The following is a 23,693-nucleotide window of genomic DNA, read 5'->3' on the forward strand; positions in this document are numbered from 1 at the left end:
TTCTCAATACATTATTTTGGAAAAAAATTATTTTTTATGAAAACATACTATGTTAAAGTTTAATGGGTTATTAGTTTAATTCTGGTTCAATTGCTCGTATGGTTAATATCGGTAGATGTAATCCACAAACAAAATCTCTTTGAGTTCCTCATGAATTTGTAAGAGTAATAGAAATTCTAAGGAGCCCTGGTGGCTCAATAGTTAAGCTCTTGGCTGCTGCCAAAGGTTTGTGGTTGAACACACCAGGCGCTCCGCAGAAGACAAGACCTGCTGATTTGCTCCTTTAGAGATTCCAGCCTAGGAAACCCTATGGGGCAGTTCTACTGTGTCATATAGGGCCGCTATGAATCCACTCCAGGGCACACAACATCAACAACGTAGAGATTCTGAAATTAACAAAAACTTGTGACTTAAGCAGGTCCTGGCCCAGGACTTACGAGGCAGTGTGGTAAAGAAGGGTAGGGCAGAAGGAGACGGTCAGGGCAAAGTCCCAAGTCCCTGGGCAGGCACTCAGGTCCGACAGCGGTGTCAAGGGTGGGGTGCCCTAGTGTTGGGGATTCCCCGTCTCCCTGGAGTTTCACTTCTTCTCACAACCTGTGTCAGCTCCTTCTGCCTGGACACACATGGCGTCACCCCAGTTGTCACTACAATTGGGTCTCCGATTTCTGGAGCAGCCAATCACCGTCACTGCGGCTCCAGGTTATAAAGTCGGTTCGGAGCAGCCCGGACGCAGTTCTCCCTAGAACCTCAGCACCCGGGTCATGGCGCCCCGGACCCTCCTCCTGCTGCTCTCGGGGGCCCTGGCCCTGACCCAGACCGGGGCGGGTGAGTGCGGGGTCGGGGGGGAAACGGCCTCTGCGGAGGGAGGAGCGAGGGGACCGCTGGGCGGGGACGCAGGACCCTCGGGGAAGCCGCCGCCGCCCAGAGCCCCCACCCGCCCCTACACCCCGGCCCTGCTCCTCCCGCCGCCCCTTCTCCGCCCACGAGCCCCTCACCCCTCACCCCTCACCCCTCTCCCCTCCCCGCCCCCATCGACCCCGAACCCGGGCCCGCGCGGAAGGGTCGGTGGTCTCAGCCGCTCCCCGCCCCCAGGCTCCCACTCCCTGAGGTATTTCTACACCGCCGTGTCCCGGCCCGGCCGCGGGGAGCCCCGCTTCATCGAAGTCGGCTACGTGGACGACACGCAGTTCGTGTGGTTCGACAGCGACGCCGCGAACCCGAGGGAGGAGCCGCGGGCGCCGTGGATCCAGCAGGAGGGTCCGGAGTATTGGGATCGGAACACACAGATCGCCAAGGACAGCGCACAGACTGACCGAGTGAACCTGCGGACCCTGCGCGGCTACTACAACCAGAGCGACGCCGGTGAGTGAGTGACGCCGGGCCCGGGTCGCAGGTCACGGGTCCCCTCGTCCCCGCGGCCGCGTCGCCCCGAGTCCCCGGGTCCGAACCTCACCCCGAGGTCGCGGGACCCGCCCGGGAAGAGCCGCAGAGATTCGACCCGGTTTCGTTTTCAGTTTAGAACCGTTTGGGCTCAGACCAACGGCGGCCAGTGTGGGTGGTGGGGGCGGGGCTGACGGCGGGGCGGGGCTGACGGCGGGGGCGGGGTCAGGGTCTCACACCATCCAGAGGATGTAGGGCTGTGAAGTGGGGCCCGACGGGCGCCTCCTCCGTGGCTATGGGCAGCACGCCTACGACGGCGCCGACTACATCGCCCTGAACGAGGACCTGAGCTCCTGGACCGCGGCGGACACGGCCGCTCAGATCACCCGGCACAAGTGGGAGGCTGAGAAGGTTGCAGATCAGATCAGGGCCTACGTAGAGGGCAGGTGCCAGGAGTCGCTCCGCAGATACCTGGAGAACGGGAAGGAATCTCTGCAGCGCGCAGGTACGAGGGGCTGTGGCGCCTCCCCGAACTCGCTTTGAGTTGGGATTCTGTCAGCCCTTGTGGACTTTCAAAAGGAAAATGGAATAGACGCCAAAATACCACCCCTTTCTCTGGGTGTGGAGAGTGAGGAGTTAGCCCAGAGTTCCAGATCCTGTACCACAGAGCAATCCTATAGGGTCGCTATGAGTCGGAATCGACTAGACGGCAGTGGGTTTGTTTGTTTGGTGGTACCAGAGACTTGGCCAGAGGAGCCCTCCTTTCAGAGGCGGTTAAGGGACCCACTCACTCTGGGGATAAGATAGTAGGGGAGATAATTCCCGACTGATCAGAAGCTCCCTTTGATTCTGGAATTGACCTTGAGAACCACCAGCAACTTTTTCTCTCAAATCTTGTTCTCTGTCACATACCCGATCAGTTTGGAGGTCTGATTCCAGCTTTTCTGAGTCGCTCAGCCTCCACTCAAGTCAGAACTAGAAATCCCTGTTCTCAGACACCTGGAGCCTCCTACCCTGATTCTAGAACTTTCTGAGGAATAAGATCATCCCAGATTCCTGGTCCAGGCTGGTTTCTCACTCCCTCCCCTATGTCAATTTTCCTGTCCATTCTCAGGATGGTCACATGACCACTGCTCAGGTAACCCATGGGAGGTGATGGGAAGTTCCTGAATTTTCTGACTCATTCCCTCAGACCCCCCCAAAGCACACATAACCCACCACCCCATCTCTGACCGTGAGGCCACGCTGCGGTGCTGGGCCCTGAGCTTCTATCCTGCGGAGATCACCCTGACCTGGCAGCGAGATGGAGAGGACCAGACCCAGGACATGGAGCTTGTGGAGACCAGGCCTGCAGGGGACGGAACCTTCCAGAAGTGGGCAGCCATGGTGGTGCCCTCTGGAGAGGAGCAGAGATACACGTGCCATGTGCAGCATGAGGGGCTGCCCAAGCCTCTCACCCTGACATGGGGTAAGTGGGGGAGGCAAAGATGTAGCCCCTTCTCGGTGAAGCAGGGGTCCTTGTGGGCACAGCAGCAGCGTCACGGCCTCTCACTTTCCCCTCCCTTTCCAGAGTCCCGTTCTCAGTCCCCTGCCATCATCATGGGAATCATTGCTGGCCTGGTATTCCTTGTGGTCGTTGTAGCTCTGGTGGCTGGAGCTGTGATCTGGAGGAAGAAGAGCTCAGGTAGAAATAGGGGTGGGGCCTGAATTTTCTTGTACCACTGCAAGTTTCAAACCCCAGATAGGAGTTTGCCTGCCTTCTGCCCCTACTGTGAAGCACCATCCACACACTGCACATACCCAGTCTGGGGCCTTGTGTGCTAACACTTATTCTTTTGTAAAGCACACGTGAACATGAAGACAGAGTTTTTCACCTTGATTCTGGTGATGGGGACCTGATCCCTGCAGTCAGGTCAGAGGGGAAGGTCCCTGCTGAGGACAGAGCTCTAAGATGGTGATGGGTCCAGTCCTAGCACATCTCTTCTATTCTTGTTTACTGATCCTGTCCTGGGTCTGTAGTCACAGTTCAGAGGTCCACGAGTACTTGACTCTTCAAGAATCTTATAGTTCTGACTCCACTCAATCTCTCAAAGGATGTTTTCTTCCCACAGGTGGAAAAGGAGGGAACTATGCTCAGGCTGCAAGTATGTATGGAGGGATATAATTCCCTGAGACCCTTGGGATAGTGTAGATGGGACCCCATGGGGAGCCCCACCCCATAATTCCTCCTTTAGCCTCACCTCCTCCTGTGGCCTCTGACTAGATCCTGTTTTTTGTTTCTCTAGGCAGCAACAGTGCCCAGGGCTCTGATGTGTCTCTCATGGCTTGTAAAGGTGAGACCCTGGGGGCCTGACATAGGGAAGGGTTTGGAGCAGTGGAAACACAGCTTGGCTATGGGTATTCATTGCATTTGGACATTTCGAGCATGTAATGGGCTATTCAGTATATCAATACTTAACAGTGACTGACCCAAATTTGTTTGTGATTTCTTTCTTCTGTAGCATGAGAGAGCTGCCTTGTGTGGGACTGAGTGATACAAGATTTGTTCACTCCACTCCCACTTTGCGACTTCAAGAACTCCTGACTTCTCTTTCTGAAGTCTGAATGTGTCTGCGTTTCTGTCAGCATAAGATGAGGACATAGGAGACTAGCTCCACCCGCCGAAAGGACCCCCTCCCTACACTGACCTGTGTCTATTCGCTGATCAACATTTCTATTCCATCATGACAGGGCTGGGAGGTCCCCATCCCTGTTGTAACTTTCTGTTGCTCTGGGAGGCAGTGTCTCACTTCCCTTTTGAAAATGAGAGTCTGGATATTAATTTTTTTTTTCAAAATTTTGCAATGAAGTGTGGTTGATGGGTTAATTAAAGGAGAGGAAAATTCTGAAAATTTAAGAGGCAATAAAAAAAGTCTTGATAACCTTCCAGAATCCTGTGTTTGCTGTGTTGAGTCTGTTGCAGGCAAAACAAGAGAAGACCATGGAGTAGCTCAGTGTGGATGGGGCCTTTGCCCCTTTAATGCTCAGTGCTTTGTGGACTTTGACATGGTTACGTCTTAGCTGGGTCATCTTCACTGCCTTATTGTCCTAGTCCCCTTAGTAGAACCTTGTCCCACCAGGACCTGTGATCACAGGGACTCAGATATCACCTGGCCTTGTCCTGTCACCAGGATGCTGGACAGCTAGGACTTTGTATAGCTAGTCAGCCTGGGTTCAGTCCTGGCCTAACCTTCAGCCATCATCATTGTGTGGTTATTTTTGTGTCTTGTTTGTTGTAGAGGTTTATGCCTGTTCTTGTACGTGAGAGCTTGTTCTTGGTCCCATCCTCCTCTGGGTATCCCCATCACTTACAGCACCGGGAGCTGTTTTCCTGTCATTATCCCCACAAGGCCCAGGGTGGCCCCTGTGCACAGGAGTCTCTGTGGTATCGAGAAATGAATTTTCAGACTACTACACCTCTTTGCCTCCTTCTAGGATTGTACTGGATTATTCTTTCCATTTCCCCCCAACCTCTTTTTAAAGAACCAAATTGTGGAATTAGCAGAGGGGAGGGATCTGGTAGCTTTACATCTTGAGAAATTTCTGTTGTGTTTGCATCTTCTGCTCACCTACCCTCTCTCCCTGCTCTTAGCTCTAGAATCCTAGTGCTGGCTCCTTCCAAACAGATGGCTATCTAAAGCAGACTCTCACTTACATTCACAGTCGATTGGAAAATAGGGCTCCTTTTTTTTTTAAGCCTAGGTTTGTTTCTTTCTGAAGATGGAAATGAAGTTGTGTGCTGTAGTGAGCAGGGGGGTGGCCGAGGAAGGGAGGGAGGAAAGCAGCCCTTGTGAGAGAAGTTCAGAAGCATTAATGTCAGTGTGAGTGGATGCCGTGCTGTAGCTGCCACAAAACAGCATTTGGTCTGAGGTTACATTGATAAAGACACTGTCTTTAGAATAGGGAGGTGCTATACACAACAAAATCATTATTCTGATATTTGTTGAGTGCTGACTACATAACACACAATCTTTGCATCTGGGAAACATAAGTGAACTAAAAACACAAAAATTGTCAGCCTTGTGGATCATGTGTTCTAGTGGAGAGAGACAAGCTATTGACTATGAGAAAGAAGGAAAATGTTTGCATTATACGGCAGTAAGTGCAGCGGGGAAGGGGACCCAGAGTGTGGTTGTATGGGGAGAGGGAAGATGGCTGCTATTCTCGGGTGATCAGTGTGGGTCTCCTTGAGAAGGTGACTTTTGAGGGAAAATTTGAAGGACATGACACAATTAGCCATGACGATGTCTGAGGAAGTTCTTTCCATGCTGGGGGAATATTCAGTGCAGACACATTAGGGCAGGAGGGTGTCTGTGTTCTAGGAGTAGCAAGGAGGCCAATATGGCTGTAGCAGAGTCATTGAGATGAAGTCAGAGGTACAACGAGACCACGTAGGCCTTGAGGATTTGGAAGAATTTTTGGTTTTTCTTTGGGTAAGATGAGTGACAAGACAGTTTTGAGCAAAAGAGAGACATGGTACAACTTCTAAAGAATCACTCTGGCTGCTGTGGTGAGAATAGAGCTGAGAGGGGCAAGCAAGGCAATAGGGAAAACTGAGAAATTTGAGTACTATTCCAGCTACAGATATTGGTGGCTTAAACCTGGGTGTGAGCAGTGGAAATAGTGGAACATGATGGGATTCTTGATAAATGTTGAACTTTAAGGACTTCCTAATGTTTGCATTTGGAATATGAGAGAAAGAGAAGATCAAGGAGGACATCAAAAGATGGTTCTGCCATTCCCGAAGACTACTCATCAGGCATGGAAAGGACTGGACAATGGGTTGGAGAGAGATGCTGATGAAGAGTGAGCTACTTGTATCAGGTGGACACTTGAGACTGTATTGGCATCTCCTGTCTGGAGGGGAGATGGGAGGGTAGAGAGGGTTAGAAACTGGCAAAACGGTCATGAAAGGAGAGACTGGAAGAAGGGAGCAGGCTGACTCATTAGGGGGAGAGTAAATGGGAGCATGTAGTAAGGTGTATATAAGCTTATATGTGACAGAGTGACTTGATTTGTAAACTTTCACTTAAAGCACAATAAAAATTACTAAAAAAAAAAAAAAGATCGTTCTGATGTCCACAAAAATGGGAAAGACCCTGGAAGGAAACTTTTTGAGGTAGCGGGTGGGAATCACAGGCTATCTCAGTTTCAAAATCTGAGATAGACATACAAGTGAAATTCTCAAGAATAACCAAACCAAACAAAACAAAACCCTGGCTTTAGTTACACTTTATAGCAACCATTACATATACATTAAACAATGTAATCAAAAAGCAACATAATCTGACTACACGCAGACACTTATACACACAAACAAAACGAACTCCAACTATATCCTGTCTACAGCAGACATGCCTTATGTTCAAAGGTACAAATAGATTGAAAGTAAAAGAACAGAATAGAACATATTGTGCAAACAGCAACTACAAGAAGGTCCTAGTGGCTATACTAATATCAGACAAAATAAACTCTAAAATAAAAAATCTTACTAAGCATAGCAATGATTGTGAGGATGGCATAGGACCAGGCACTGTTTCGTTCTGTTGTACGTAGGGTTGCTATGAGTCAGAACCGACTTGACGGCACCGAACAACAACACTCTGAACAATTGTGTGGCAACAGATTAGATAGCCTAGAATAAACAAATTCCTATGAAGACCTAAACTACTGAATCAGACTCAAGAGTAAGTAGAAAGTCTAAGTAGAACTACAACAAGTAAAGAAATTTAATTAACAATTTAAAAAATAAGAAACTTCCCATGTAATAGCCCAGGCTCAAAGGACTTCACTAGTGAATACTATCAAACATTGAAATAATTAATGCCAATTCTTCACAAACTAGTCCAAAAAATAGAAGAGAAGGTAATGCTTCTCAACTCATTCTATTAGGCTGGTATTGTTTTGATATAAAAACCAGAGAAAGGTATCACAAGAAAAGAAAATCCTCAACAAAATGCTAGCTAACCAAATTCATCAATATATAAAATTAATTATACACTATGATTAAGTGGGATTTATTCCAGGAATGTAAGGTTAGGTTAACATCCAAAAACCCAGTAATGTGATATGTCATATCAACAGAATAAAAAACAAAAATTACATGATCTTCTCAATAGACACAGAAAAACCATCTGACACAATCCAGCACCCTTTCATGATTAAAACACTCAACATGATTAAAACACTCAACATGATTAAAACACTCAAGAAACCAAAAATAGAGGGGTACCCCTTACAACAATAAAGGGCATCTTCCAAAAACTCACATATGCCGTCATACTCATTGGTGAGTGATTAAATGCTTTCTTTCCAAGTTCAGGAACAAACACGATGTCCTCTCTCACCATTTCTATTCCACATTGTACTGGAGGTTCTAGCAAAAGCAATTAGGCAAGACAATGAAATAAAGAGCATTCATATTGGAAAGGAAGAGTAATATTATCTCCATTTGCAGACGACATGATCTTGTATATAGAAAATCCCAAGGAATCCACTAAAAAGAAAATAAACAAGACCAGCAATTTTGCAGGATAAAATACCAGTACATTAAAAATCTATTGTATTTCTATACACTTGGAATAAACAATTTTGAAATGATATTAAGAAAACAATTCTATTTACAATAACATCACAAAAGAATAAAATGGGAATAAATTTGACAAAAGAAGTGCAAAACCTATACCACAAAAACTTTAAGAACAAAGTCTGTACCTGGAAACTAAGAAAGACTTAAATATAAGATAAGACATCCAATGCTCGTGGATCAGAAGACTGAATATTATTCTGATGGCAATACTCCCCAAATTGATGTATGTATTCAATGCAACCTCCATTGACATGCATTTGTCAATTTGCAGAAATTGACATTTTGATCTTAAAAATCACATAGAAATTGAAAGGACACAAAATGGCTAAAAAACTTTCTGATTAGAAAACTTACTACAAAGTTACAGTAAGCAAGACAGTGTAATAGGGGCAAAAGGGAAAACATATACATCAATGAAATAGGAGTGAGAGTCCATAAATTAACCCTCAGATTTACAATCATTTGTATTTCAGTGCCAAGAGAATTCAATGGGGAAAAGAATAGTCTTTTCAACAAATGATTATGGAAAAACTGGATATCCACATGGAAAAGAATCAAGTAGGACTTTTACAGAATTATCTCAAAATGGAACAAAGATCTAATTGTAAGAGCTAAAACTATAAAACTCTTAGAAGAAAACATAGGCATAAATCTTCATAACCTTGGATTAGGCAGCGGTTTCTTAGATATGATACCAAAAGCACTATTAATAAAAGAAAAACTAGATAAATTCGAGTTCCTGAAAACTAAAAAACTTTATGCTTCAAAGTATGCCGTCAAAAAAGTCAACATACAACTCCGAGACTGGGAGAAAATATTTGAAAATCATGTAACTAATAACCCCCAGGTGTCTGTTAGTTTGTCATACTGTGGGGGCTTGCATGTTGCTGTGATGTTGACAGCTATGCCACCAGTATTCAAATACCAGCAGGGTCCCCCACGGGGGACAGGTTGTAGCTGAGCTTCCAGATGAAGACAGACTCAGAAGAAGGACCCAATGGTCTACTTCTGAAAAGAATTAGCCAGTGCAAACCTTATGGGTAGCAGGGAAACATTGTCTGATATACTGCCAGAAGATGAGCCCCTCAGGTTGGAAGGCACTCAAAAGATGACTGGGGAAGAGCTGCCTCCTCAAAGCAGAGTCCACCTTACTAATGTTGATGGAGTCAAGCTTTTGGGACCTTCATTTTCTGATGTGGCATGACTCAAAATGAGAAGAAACAGCTGCAAACATCCTTTAATAATCGGAACGGGGAATGTAGGAAGTATGAATCGAGGAAAACTGCAAATAGCCAAAAGTGAAGCGGAACACATAAACATCGATATCCTAGGCATCAGTGAGCTGACATGGACTGGTACTGGCTATTTTGAATCAGACAATCATATGGTCTACTAGGCCGGGAATGACAGCTTGAAGAGGAATGGTGTGGCATTCACTGTCAAAAAGAACATTTTAAGATCTATTCTGACGTACAACACTGCCACTTATGGATAATATCCATAGGCTTAGAAGGAAAACCAGTTAATGCGTCTATTATTCAAATTTATGTACTAATCACTAAGGCCAAAGAAGAAAAAATTGAAAATTTTTTCCAATTTCTGCAGTCTGAAATTGATCAAATATGCAATCAGGATGCACCAGTAATTACTGGTAATTGGAATGAGAAAGTTGGAAACAAAGAAGAATCAGTAGTTGGAAAATATAGACTTGGTGATAGAAGTGATGCTGGAGATTGCATGACAGAATTTGGCAAGACCAATGATTTCTTCATTGCAAATACATTTTCTCAACAACATAAATAGCAACTATACACATGGACCTCACCAGATGGATATGCAGGACTCAAATGGCCTACATCTGTGGAATGAGATGGAAAAGCTCAGTATCATCACTGAGAACAAGGCCGGGGCTGACTGCAGAAAAGACCGTCAATTGTTCATGTGCAAGTTCAAGTTGAAACTGAAGGAAATCAGAGCAAGTCCACAAAAGCCAAAATATGATCTTGAGTATATCTCATCTGAATTTAGAGACCATATCAAGAATAGATTTACACATTTAACACTAATGGTCGAAGACCAGACGAGTTGTGAGATGACATCGAGGACATCATATGTGAAGAAAGCAACAGGTCATTAAAAAGACAGAATAGAAAGAAAAGACCAAAATGGATGTCAGAAGAGACTCTGAAACTTGCTCTTGAATGTCCGGTAGCTAAAGCAAAAGGAAGAAATGATGAAGTAAAACAACAACTGAACAGAAGACTTCAAAGGGCGCCTGGAGAAGACAAAGTAAAGTATTTTGATGACATGTGCAAAGGTCTGGAGATAGAAAACCAAAAGTGAGGGACATGCTTGGCATTTCTCAAGCTGAAAGAACTGAAGAAAAAATTCAAGCCTCGAGTTGCAGTAGCGAAGGATTCTACAGGGAAAATACTAAATGATGCAAGAAGCATCAAATGAACATGGAAGGAATGCATAGAGTCACTGGACCAAAAAGAATTAGTCAACATTCAACCATTTCAGGAGGTAGCATATGATCAGGAACTGATGGTACTGAAGGAAGAAATCCAAGCTGCACTGAAGGCATTAGCAAAAAACAAGTCTCCAGGAATTGACAGAATACCAACTGACTTGTTTCAACAAATGGATGCAGTGCTGGAAGTGCTCAATCATCTATGCCAAGAAATTTGGAAGACAGCTACCTGGCCAACTGACTGGACGAGATCCATATTTTGCCTCTTGCCAAGAAAGGTGCTCTAACCAAATGCAAAAACAATAGCACAATTTCATTACTATCACATGCAAATAAAATTTACAGAAGATCATTCAAAAGCGGCTGCAGCAGTGTATCGACAGGAAACTGCCAGAAATTCAAGCCAGATTCAGAAGAGGACGTAGAACCAAGGATATCATTGCTGATGTCAGATGGATCCTGGCAGAAAGCAGAGAATACCAGAAAGATCTTTATCTGTGTTTTACTGACTATGCAATGGCATTTGACTCTGTGGATCAAAATAAATTATGGATAACAATGGGAAGAATGGGGACTCCAGAACCCCTAATTGTCCTCATGAGGAACCTGTACATAGATCAAGGGGCACTAGTTTGAACAGAACAGGGGATACTGTGTGGTTTAAAGTCAGGAAAGGTGTGTGTCAAGTTGTATTCTTTCACCATACTTATTCAAACTGTATGCTGACCCAATAATCCAAGAAGCTGGACTATATAAAGAAGAACGGGGCATCAGGATTGCAGGAAGATTCATTAACAACCTGCATTATGCAGATGACACTACTTTGCTTGGTGAAAGTGAAGAGGACTTGAACCACTTACTGATGAAGACCATAGACCACAGACTTCAGTATGGATTACAAGTCAATATAAAGAAAACAAAAATCCTCACAACTATACCAATAAGCAACATCATGATAAAATGAAGAAAAGACTGAAGTCTTCAAGGATTTCATTTTACTTGAATCCCCAATCCACACCCATGGAAGCAACAGTCAAGAAATTGAAAGACACATTGCATTTGGATAAATCTGCTGCAAAAGACCTCTTTAAAAGTGTTGAAAAGCAAAAATGTCACCTTGAAGACTAAGGTGCGCCTGACCCAAGCCATGGTGTTTTCGGTTGCCTCATATGATGCAAAAGCTAGACGATGGATAAGGAAGACCAAAGAAGAATTGACGCCTTTGAATTGTGGTGCTGGCAAAGAATATTTTATATACCATGGACTGCCAAAAGAACAAACAAATCTGTCTTGGAAAAAGTAGAGCCAGAAAGCTCCTTAGAAATGAGGGTGATGAGACTTCGTCTCACATATTTTGGACATGTTGTCAGGAGGGATCAATCCCTGGAGAAGGACATCATGTTTGGCAAAGTGGAAGGGCAGCGAAGAAGAGGAAGACCCTCAGCGAGATGGATTGACACAGTGGCTGCAACGATGGGCTCGAGCATAACAATGGTTGTGAAGAAGATGCCGGATCGGGCAGTGTTCCATTGTGTTGTACATAGGGTAGCTAGGAACCAACAAAAAGCAACAAACAATAATCTAGAAAAGATTTATTTCTGCAAGATAAGGCTCGCAAGCATAATATGGCTTTCCTGTGTGATAGTTAGGGAGCCCTCAGGGGCTTCATTTGGATTTTTGTATCATATTTGGAAAACCAGAGCTTCCCCATGTAACTTAATGGGAAGGCACCTGCAATGAATTATTTACATAGCTCTCATTGGCATACCTTCATGCCACAGATCAGTGGTGCCACTGTGCCAGTAGCCTCATTGGCAGGTTGTATTGCCAGATCACATTTCTCAAAATCTGTATCGCTAACCAAAAATTTAAACACATTCAGTTAGTATTCATTCCAATACTGAGAACACACGATATCAAAAAAAAAAAAAATTAAGGAGAAAAAATGTAGTAACAAATTAATATGGCCCTTCTAGCCATAGTCCTGTAATGCCCTGCAAATAACTGGGTGGCAGTATGCAAATGAGGTGCTTGTGGCCCACCAAGGGGATTAGATAGTTTAGTAATAGTGTAAATAAGCTGCATGGCACTCTTGTGGGGGTGGGACCATACAAATTAGGTACATGAGGAGATTGGCATTTTTGCCATCCCACTAGGCTTAAAATGAGCCATCTCAGAGGAGGGAAGAGAGGATCTCATCACCACCAAGAAGGAAGATCCAGGAGTGGAGCTTCTCCTTTGGATCCAGGATCCCTGTGCTGAGAAGCTCCAGGAGCCAGGAGACTTAGACAGAGAGTGGTAACACCAAAGATGGCGAGAAGCAGTGACAGAGAAACAACAGCAGCAGACGCAGGAAATTCTGAGCATTCCGCAATCTGAATTATAACCTGTTACTTCAGTAATAAACCCCCAAATTGGGAGTATTGTTTATGAGTTCTGTGTGGCCTTTGCAGCCAATTACCCAACTCAGCAGAGAGGCAGAGGGTGCCGTGTGAGATTCAGTTGGCATCAGAATTGGTATAAATGTTGGAGGGTGGAGGCATGCCTGACCTCTGCCTCATAGGAATCAGCTATTGATCTTGATTCTCCCTCCTCCTTGTGAAGTTACAGGAGCTCACACACCCCCACCACACTTTTTTTGCAGAAACCCTTGCAGCTCTGCTTCCTGTGCTCCTTCCAACAGTGCTGCTGATCTCCAGACTGCTCCAGGGATGGTCCTTTTCTTTTTTTGGAGGAAAACAGATGTAGCTCCTTTAGCCTGTTCCCTGTCTGTAGAATTTCAATAGGCAGACAGCGTTCTTTCTTTCTTCCTCTGTCCCCTTCAGTTTAAGCTAATGGGTTTTCTGCTGTGGTTGTTCTTTAGATCCAACAGTCGCAGGCTTAATCTCCTTAACAAAAGATTATGTAGCCACATCCTTGGTGAAAATTTTAGAGCATGTGTCTTTAGTTTGTACAACAGAATTTTTCAAATCTTTAAGTTTTGTTTTCATTTTTCACAGTTCCGTTTTAAGTCCACCTCTTTCCTCTTACATTATACTATAAAAGCAAAGAGAAGCCATGTGGCCCCTTGAAAATCTTGCTTAGAAATCTCATCAGTCAGATATTCAAATTCATCACTTACAAGATCTACCTTCCACCAAACATTTGAAATAATTCAGACAAGGTCTTTGCCACTGCATAAAAAACGTTACCCTTCCTTCACTGTCCACTCCCATGTTGATCATTTTCTTTTAAAGCCTTACCAGAAGCACATTTAACATTCACCATTTCTAGCAACATTCTGTTGCTGGCACAATATGTATTCTTTAAGACAATAGAGAGTTTCTGTAGCTCTCCTCACGTCCTACTGAGCCCTCACCAGATTGCCTTTAACATCCATAATTCTAGTGACAGTCCCTTAAAGACAATCTAGACATTTACTATTAGGCACCTTAAAACTCTTCCAGCCTCTATCCATTGCCCAATTCCAAAGCCACTTAAAATTTTAGGTATCTGTTAGAGCAGCAGCGCAGTCTTCCGGTACCAAATTGTGTCCTAGTTATCCACTGTTGCTATGACAGAAACACCACACATGGATGGCTTTAACACACAAACGTATTCTCTCACAGTTTAGGAGGCTAGAACTCCAAATTCAGGGCGCCAGCTCTAGGAGAAGGATTTCTCTCTCTGTCAACTCTGAAGGAAAGTCCTTCTCTCTTTTAGCTTCTGCTCTTGGGCGATCTTCATACGTCTTGGTGTGATGGTTAAGATTTTGTCTCAACTTGGACTGGCCGTGATTCTCAGTGTTTATATGTGATCACTCTCATGATTGAATCTGCTGTGAATAGCCAGTCAGTTGAAAGGGAGCTTCTTTGGGGTATGGCCTTCATCGAAATATAAGCAAATGTTCTGGCTCTTTTGCTCATTCTGGATCCTACGGTGCCTCCTGTTCGTCTGACCTCTGGCTTTTGGGACTTGAGCTATCAGCTTATCTGCAGATCTTAGGATTCGGATCCTGTGGCTGCCTCCTGTTCATCTGACGTCGAGTTCTTGGTACTTGAGCTAACAATTTATCTGCAGATCTGGGAATTCGTTGATCTTCACATCAGGGCTCCTGCTCTCCAACCTGCCAGTCTTGGGTTCCCCAGCCCCTGTGGCTACTGAATTGAGAGAAGCCTCTATCCTGATACGTGGGCTTGGGACGTTTCAGGTCACAATTGTGTGACCTGTTTTCTTGATATAAATCTCTCCGACTCTCTCTGACTCTCTCTATACATACATATATATATATATACACACACACTTTACTGGTTTTGCTTCTCTAGAGAACCCAGCCTAAGCATTTGGCATCCCTCTTCCCCCGTCTCTGCTCCTTGACTTGCTTGTTTAATCTCTTGTATCTCAAAAGAGATGGACTCAAGACACACTCTGAACTAATCCTGTCTCATTAACATAGTAAAGACAGCCCATTCAGAAATGGAATTATAACCACAGGCATAGAGATTAGGATTTACAACACATATTTTGGGGGGACATACTTTAGTCTATAGCAACTACCAAACCTGGACCTGCTCCTCATACCCAGGAGGTGGAACTAATTGTCCCCAGACCAGGTAACATCATTTGGACCATACTCTGAGAACAATCAGATCCTCTACTGCTGGCCAGAGATGATCTCTGACTCTAGCCCCTGCTGTGTTGCTGTGCCCCTTTTTTCCCTGAGAAGGTCCTACTCCCATCAGCATTGATTGGTACACCTTGCTTCACGTGGGTAGATAACACTCACCAAGTTGTACAGAGAGCCAGAGACATACACCAAAGGGGCCATAATGCCATTCTACTGACTAAACAGATTGAGCAAATAAAATTCTCTCCTTTTCTATTCTCCTGGTTTTCCTGCAGGAAATCGGCAGACTGGCTATGAATGAGCTTTGAAATCATAGTTTATGTACCTATAGCATTCTGGGTCTGGAAGAAGCATTGTCCCCAAACTCAGGCATTACAAGATAACATCCAATTCAGATTACGAAATAACATGGGGTGAGAGGATGGATTGTTACATAAATGAGCCAAAGACAGCCTCTATGTATTAGTCTCGTTGTTTATTTCTTCATAACAGATGGGCATCCTTAGCCCAAAAAGCTCACTTGTACCAAACTCAAATTTTCACATATTTAGTTGGTTTACAAATTATGTAAAACTTTGAGTTTGGTCCATCTCTTTCCTCTCACATTTTACTGGAAGCAGCAAGGAGAATGAGCTTGTTTTTAGTCACTTGGAGCCAGGCTGTTTGGCCAAACCAAAAAACAAATCCATTGCTGTCGGGTCAATTCCAACTCTTAGCGACCCTATAGGACAGGGTAGAACTGCTCCGTAGGGCTTCTAAGGAGCAGCTGGTTAGATTTGAACTGTGGCCCCTTTGGTTAGCAGCCAAATGATTAACCACGGCGCCACCAGGGCTCCTGCCTGTTTTGCATACCCCATGAAACTGCACCCCACATCTTCTAGCCCTAGATAAAACCCTGTAGGTGCTGCTTCTTTTCAGAGCTCTCTCACCCAGAGACTCCCACCCCACCTTGCTGCAGAGTGACATGGCCTAGGCAGATGGAAGCTCCCCACCTTTTCTATTCTCTCCCCAGGGAGTTCCTTTGTCCTCTTCTCCTTTTGGTGGTTTCCTGTGCCACTGACTCTGAAGGACCCCATGCTGTGGAACACCATCCCCTGTGTGCAGCTACCAATGCATCTGACCGGATAACTTTGCTATTTCATGGTCATATCTTTTTTCCCTGAATCAGCCCTGAACTATGTTGAACTCACTATATATGCACAAGGCAAAATTATGAGGGAGAGGAAACTCAGAGTTATCAGAAGAAAGTAGTGTAGAGAACGAGAAGAACTGAGATGTTGCACAAAGAAAGACAGCCATCAATGAGAGAGGGAGAGACCCACTTACAGTGCAGTTGGTGTAATAGGACACTGTACTCTTTAGGGTTATGTCTTATTTTAGCAAAAAAACTAACGGTGACTTAAATAGAAGATGTAGTTCTGGGTGGCACAAATGTTTAAGTGCTCGAATACCATCTGAAAGGTTGGCAGTTTGAACCCTTTCAGAGGCACATCAGAAGACAGCCCTGGTGATTTGCTTCCAAAAGGTCACAACCTTGAAAATGCTTATGGATCAGTTCTACTCTGCACACAATCTACTTGATTGCCACCAACAACAACAAATAAGAGATAAGCTTATTTCACTCTCACATGAACAATTTCTGAGTAAGTGATCCAGGGCCAGTAAGGAGAATCTGCCCTGTGATACCAATGTCCCAGGATCTTCCCAGTGCCCAATTACTGATCACTAGGACGTGGTCCTCATACAAATGGTTCATGACACCCATCACCTCTCCACTCCAGCAAGTAGGAAGGACAAAAGCTAAGGAGAATTGCACTCCCTTTACTTTAAAGACACTAATTAGAAATTGCACAAACCATTTGTTGTAACATCCTTTTGTCCAGAGCTTAGTCACAGAACCTATACCTAGCTGCAAGGGAGGCTGGGAAAAATATTATTTATTTTGGGTACTCAGGAACGTGGAGCAATGAGAGCTCTCATTCACTGCGGGGAGTGAGGAGAGGCATGTGGATTGATATCGTCACCTTGGGTAATATTGTGACATTTCCTAATAAGATCGAGCATGTGAATATTCTATGGCTCCCAGGAAACTCTGGTATACATTCCCTAGGAATCATATACAAGAATGTTTATAGCAGTGTTGTTTAAATTGCTTGGCGACAACTCAAATGTCCATCAACAACAGGAGGGATAGATGCACATTGGAATACTATATATACATCAAGAGGGGGCAATGGTGGTCCAGTGGTAGAATGCCCACTTTCCCCGCAGGAGACCCTGTTTGATTCCAGGTCGAGGCACCTCAAGCACAGCCACCACTCATCTGTCAGTGGAGGCTTGTGGGTTGCTATGATGCTGAACAGGTTTCAGTGGAGCTTCAGACTACGATAGGATAGGAAATATTAGCTAATAAAAATCCTTTGGATCACAATGGTTTGATGTCTTTTTCCTTAGGTTCACCAGGAGTCAGGCTCCTCTTGACTTTTCCCAACCTGCTTTGTGAATCTTACAGAGCAACAGGAAAGGATAACACAGATCCTGTTCCCATCGATGCAAGCCTTGAGGCATCAGTTGCAGAGTCCTTTTTAACTCAAAAAGGAAGCATTCAGGGTGTCATCAACCACCATACTCAGGCTTTTGGGAACTTTAGAATTATTCTAGACCTTAAGGATGGGAGCCTGGATCCTCTTCCAGTTGTTTCAGGGCTCTGACACTTCCCTAGACCGTAACAAGTGAAGGGGAATAGGTTGAAGAAAGTGCACGAAAAAAATAACAGGGAATCGAAAAAGCTGGCAAAGGAATATTTTTGGGGTTCTGGTGGGGGACATGCTCCCACATTTGCAAGAAGGCAAGAGGACAGTTTGAAGGCTAGGGGATGGAAATAATGGACCAACATATATTTCTTAGGGAAAGGAGTTTTCTGAGGCTCCTGGAAGGAGGATGCAGTAAAAATGTTAGGGAGTTTGTATGCAGGAATGGAATCAGTAGAGAAGAGGAGGAAGGATAAGAAAAAGAGGAGATGCAAAGGCTAGCGTGCAGACACAGGATACTAATACCCAGATAGCGGATGGAGAACAGAATATACCCCATGGTGACTGGTCGGAGGAGAGGGGGGTGGTCTCAGAGGAGAAGGAGGCACTGGGAGAAATGGGACACAGAGAAGGGCCTCCTTGGGCTCAGGTTCAGGACACTTAGCCAGATAGCCCTGGCCTGGGGTGTGAGAGTGTGTCCACAGTTGAGTGGAAACCCTGGGCAGCGCACAGCTGGACCCTCATCTCTAGACCCCGTGCTTACCAGGGATGTTGTCTTAGTCATCTAGTGCTGCTCTAGCAGAAATCCCACAAGTGCATGGCTTTAACAAAAAGAAATTTCCTTCTTCACAGGCTAGTAAGCTAAAGGTCCAAATTCAGGGCATCATCTCCAGGGAAAGCCTTTCTCTCTCTGTCAGCCTTCTCATCAGTTTTCCCCTCAGACTAGGAGCTTCTCCACGCAGGGACATTTGGTCCAAAGGATGAGCTCTGCTCCCAGCACTGCTTTCTTGGTGGATTGAGTTCCCCCCTCTCTGCTTCCTCCCTTTTCCTTTTTATCTCTTGAGGGATAAAAGGTGGTGCAGGCCACACCCCAGAGAAACTCCCTTTATATTGGATCTGAGATGTGACCTGGGTGAGGGTGTTGTTACAGTCCCACCCTAATCCTCTTTTAACATAAAATTGCAATCACAAAATGGGGGACAGCTACATAATAGTGGGAATCATGGCTTAACTGAGTTGACACACACTTTTTGGGGACACAATTCAATCCATGACAGATGTATAAGGACCTTCTGCCTTTTGTGACAGCAAAGGCCGGACTCAGAGGGCTCCGGGAACCCAACAGTGGGAGCTGGGTTATTGGGATTTGCTGGCTAATTTGCCAAGGAATCTAAAGACTCTGCCCCATCACAGCAAGCAAGACCGTGGTGACAAGGGACAGAGGCATAGTCCAGGGCCTCAGGTCATCAAGACTTTGTCCTGGTTTCAAATATAAAGTTCCTCAAGTTCCAGAAACTTTCTTGAAGAATGTGAGCAGAGATCCAATGCTAGGGATCTATTTGGTCAGTTCAGCATTAGTTACATTTTCTCCTTCTAAAGTGAGACCGCAGTGAGGACTGCTCAGCCAGCACACAGGGAAGGAAGGGGAAAGGATATTTCTCTGGGACGGAGCATTGATTCAGTTCAAAATATTGATAATGCCAACTGTGTCACTCCTTATTCCTAAAATTTGACTAAATATAAGAAAAATCAGTCTTCGTCCATAGTAATAGAGTTTTATCTGGGAAAGACCAAATTCTCCAGCCTCCCTTGAGCTTAACTTTTGCTGTGTGATTAAGTTTGGCCAATAAAATAAAGCAGATGTGAAGTTGTGGGTTTTGTCCTTAAAGGAAGAGGTCTTTTCCTACATCCCTGCTTTCCCTACTCTGCTCATGGACCATGGACATGGGATGTAGCTATCTTAATCATGATAATAGGGGCAACACCTCAGGGACAGTAGAGACGGAAGATAAGAAAGCAGCCTAAAAAAAAAAAAAACCCTTTCCGTTGGAGCCTATAGGACAAAGTGGAACTGCCCCATAGAGTTTCCAAGGAGCACCTGGTAGATTCAAACTGCCAACATTTGGGTTACTAGCTATAGCTCTTATCCACTGTGCTACCAGGGTTTACAATAGAAACCTAGATGCCTAGAAAACCTCATAGTACAGAGCCATCCTAGCAGCCCTGAATGGCCTGCTGCACTGTCATGTGAGACACACGTAAGCTTCTATCCTGTTTACGCCACTGTTATTTGGATTTCTGCAGTACACAACTGAATTAATACCCTAACAAAAAAAACATAGAAAGACTAGGATTCCCCAGGAGTGGGCGGCTGTGGAGAAGAACAGAGATATATTTACTGTGCACCATTGTGTGCTGCCTGGAATATTTATTTTAGTTGGAAGAAGGGAGAGCTGGGACACAGCAGGCAGCACATGGAGAATGGAGACTGTCACCTTCTTCATTTTTGTAGCCATGGGGACTTCCCTGAGGCCGAGTTTGGGCTCACCAGGTCTTAGATTTGGGAGTCTTTAGATTTCTTCACTTCCTGCCTTCCTCATAGATCTTGTTCATCTCAGCCAGGATTTGGATCACTGCTGTTGACCGTCTTCTCATCATCCTGTCTGACGGCAGGGACTGTGGAAATGGAGGTTTAGAAGAGCAACCCCTCAGGTAGAAAAGGAATGCAGGAGTCATTTGATATCAGGTACTGTGGGGACTCTGTGCTTCCCCATTCTGTCTTGAGCAGGCTACCCTGACACAGTTGACCCAGTTCCCATATATCCCATATATCCAAAATATATATTCCATCACTTTCAGCATATTCTATTTGTTATAAGAGAATCACTAGGTCCAGTCAATGCTCGAAGGGAGTGGGTTACACAAGGGGTGAACCTAAGAGGCGGGGATCATTGGGGCCATCTCAGAAGCCTGTGCACCACAAGGGTGACTCTGGGACCTGTGTGAATGCACAGTATCTCACAGTGCTGTAGCGAGGGATGAAGAAACTAGAAGTAGATATAGAGATCAAGTTGGAGGGATTTCGTGCTCACCCACCAGGAATATAGATCAGAGTTATAATACCAGAATGGTGGCCCAGTCTAAAAGGTGATTTGGGGATTGAAAGGAGGTTATTCTGTTAAGTAGAAACAGAAAGGTGAGAAAATGAAAAGGAAGCCAGCAGTTCAAACTGTTAATGCTTCCTGTCATTTTCTCTCACGGACTAGAGAATCTGCAGTGCTCTTTTTGTTAAATAGTTACATGGTGTCAATCACCTACTGCTACTGTAACACAAATACCACAAGTGAGTGGTGTAAAGAACAGAACTTTAATTTTCTCACAATTCTATGGGTTAAAAGTCCAAATCAGAGTGTTGGCTGTGTCAAATTCTTCCTTGTCAGTAGCCCTGGGTGTTTCTTTGGATCCTTGGCCATTCTCAAATGGCATCTGTCTTCCCCATGTGCATTCGCCTGTGTCTCATCTACTCTTTTTATAACTCAGGAGTAATTAGACTTAGAGCCCACTCTACTCGGGTATGGTTTGATTATAACACAAAAACCCCTATTTCCAAACAGAATTGTATCCACAGGTATAGTGACCCTGTAGAACAGAGTAGAACTGCCCTACAGGGTTTCCTAGGCTGTAATCTTTATGGGAACAGATCACCAGATCTTTATGCCCCCTGCAGAGTAGCTGCTGGTTGAGAACCATTGACTTTTCAGTTAGCAGCTGAGCACTTAACCGTTATGCTTCCAGGACTCCTTTGCCTACATAATGAGGCTCCAATAAAGGCTCTGGGCAAAAACTGCAAGAGCTTCCTGGATGGTGAAAGCCATATGTGCATAGGAAAGCAAAACATTGCTTTATGGGGCACGGAAGCTTCAAGTTAGCAAATAGCTCCTCACTCTCTGTGTTTCTTCATTTGTATCCTATTTGCCATAATAAAACAGTAATCATAAGTATAGCACTTTCTGTGAGTTCTGTGAGTCATTCTAATGAATTATCAAACCTGAGGGAGGATTGAGAGGCCACAAGTCAGAAATGAAGGGGCTCTGGGGACTTCGGAGCTTACAGCTGGCATCCTGAGAAAGTAGTGGGAAATCCAAATGTGTAGCCAGCAAGTCAGATGTGAGAGTGATGTGGGTATCCCCAAGCTTGTGGCTGGCATCTGAAGTCTTGGGCAGACTTGGCAGTCAGAAGGACTGTGCCCTACAACTTGTGAGGTCTGACCTAGCTCCGAGTGGTTAGTTAGGGTCAAAGGAAGAAGTGCTGCATGTGTGGTTGAATTGGAACTGAATTTAATGGATTTAAATGCTTCAATTTAGTTGTATCAAAGAAGTGGAATAGTTGATAGATTGCATTTGACCGATCCACACTTTTAATGTCAGAAGTGGAATAGATTGTACTGATGCTCACAGACGTAATTAATTATTTGGAAGCTATTTGATTTTTGGGTCTTGCTTTTAATACCTGTCATGTGAAACCAGGACAGTGTTTAGTTCAGGGCTAATTATTCCCAATTCTGACGCCAGACAATTAGGAGCTCTTCCAGTCTGGCTGGTGGGAACAAGCACTATTCCCAGTCATGTGGAGCACTAGGCACTGTTCTCTGCAGTCCTTTTGGACTGTTCTTTTCCTGTCCTTGGGTAGTTTCCTTACATGGATGCCTTGATTAGCTGAAGACCTGAAGGAAACCCTCTGCAGGCTTCCAGTGCTTTTTTATTCTGCTCTCTTTTCTGTAGGCCCTCACTTTGTGAATTCGAATTGTCCTGGCCTCCCAAAATGCACAACTCTGTCACCTTAACTAAAACAAAACAAAGTAAAAACAAAACCTGTTGGGCTTTGTTAGGGTTTCTCTTCCCTGCGCTGTGTCCTGGAAACCCTGTCCAGGAAGGAAGCTGGACAAGTGTCGTTTCACCTCTTTTCTTTCTCTCTTTTTAGGGGTCACAATCCCGTGCTGCCTGTTGTCCAGTGTCTGAAAACATTGTTTTATATCTTTGTCTGAATTTGTTGTCGTTTATGGAAGGACAGTAAATCTGATTCCTGTTACTCCATTTCAGCCCAACCAAAAAAACCAAACTCATTGCCCTTGAGTCAATTCTGGCTTATGGCAACCCCATGGGTTGTAGTGTAGAACTGCTTCATAGGGTTTTCTTGGCTGTAAACTTTATGGAAGCAGATTGCCAGGCCATTCTTCTATAATGTCGATGGGCAGGTTTGAATCCGGAGCTTTTAGGTTAATACTCAAGTGCTAACTGTTTGTGCCACCCAAAGCAAAGTCCATAAATGGATTTTTTCATTCAAATCACTGTTATCTTTTAATTTCTAAGAATTCTATTTGTTTCTGTTTTAAAAAGCTGTGGAAGCTTTCATTGCCTATGTTTTGCAGGCATTTTCAAGATTGTCATTTTTTCTTCAAACATTACCACCATGGTTATGTTATATCCTCTCTCCCATAATCCTAAAATTGAGATTTTATGAGCCTCTTTTTACCCTCTATTGTTTCATCTGGTTCTCAATCATGACATGTTTTTCCCATTTGTACATACACATTTCTTGCTATGAGCTGCTACTTTTTTTGTGAAATTATTTGTGTAAATTCTTTGACACATAGGTTAAACCTGGATTTCTCTAGAGATTTGTGCTTTGGGTCACCACCTGAATTGAGATTATTTTGGCCCACAATGGTGAAGCAAATTTGGACAGCAAACGCAAGAGAGGCTGTCTAGTGGTTAAACATTCTCAGACACTGTTATTTGGTCTTGTTTCTTGGCTGAAAGGCAAATCTCCTTAGAATACTCTTGCATTGGGGGTTAAAGCAGATTTTCTTTTGCTTCACTTTTACTCTGAGGGTACGAACCTTTGGTTTTCCAGATTTCCCAGGGTAGGGTGTCTCCTGTTACACCCTCCACCAGAACAAGCTCTGGGCATCATCTCCTGTCTCCTGCAGCTTGTGACCCCGAGAAATTCAAAGCTATGATTTTCCAGAGTTGGCAAATGCCTTCAGGGTAAACACAACTTTTCTCTTTGAATTCT

At 44.4% G+C, this 23,693-nt stretch overlaps 1 protein-coding gene across 1 annotated transcript; it reads left to right on the forward strand.

Annotated features, from left to right (window-relative positions):
* Positions 1–701: 701 nt before the first annotated feature.
* LOC100655144 (patr class I histocompatibility antigen, B-2 alpha chain-like) lies at positions 702–6,634 on the forward strand. Its single transcript, XM_064282796.1, is given in 8 exon segments — positions 702–825; positions 1,093–1,362; positions 1,610–1,885; positions 2,573–2,848; positions 2,951–3,064; positions 3,492–3,524; positions 3,666–3,713; positions 3,882–6,634. Coding segments are annotated over 8 exon segments (1,086 nt in total). The 5' UTR covers positions 702–761; the 3' UTR covers positions 3,887–6,634.
* The last annotated feature ends 17,059 nt before the right edge of the window (positions 6,635–23,693 follow it).

Source organism: Loxodonta africana, chromosome 1 (assembly GCF_030014295.1).
Source record: "Loxodonta africana isolate mLoxAfr1 chromosome 1, mLoxAfr1.hap2, whole genome shotgun sequence".
Lineage (NCBI taxonomy): Eukaryota > Metazoa > Chordata > Mammalia > Proboscidea > Elephantidae > Loxodonta > Loxodonta africana.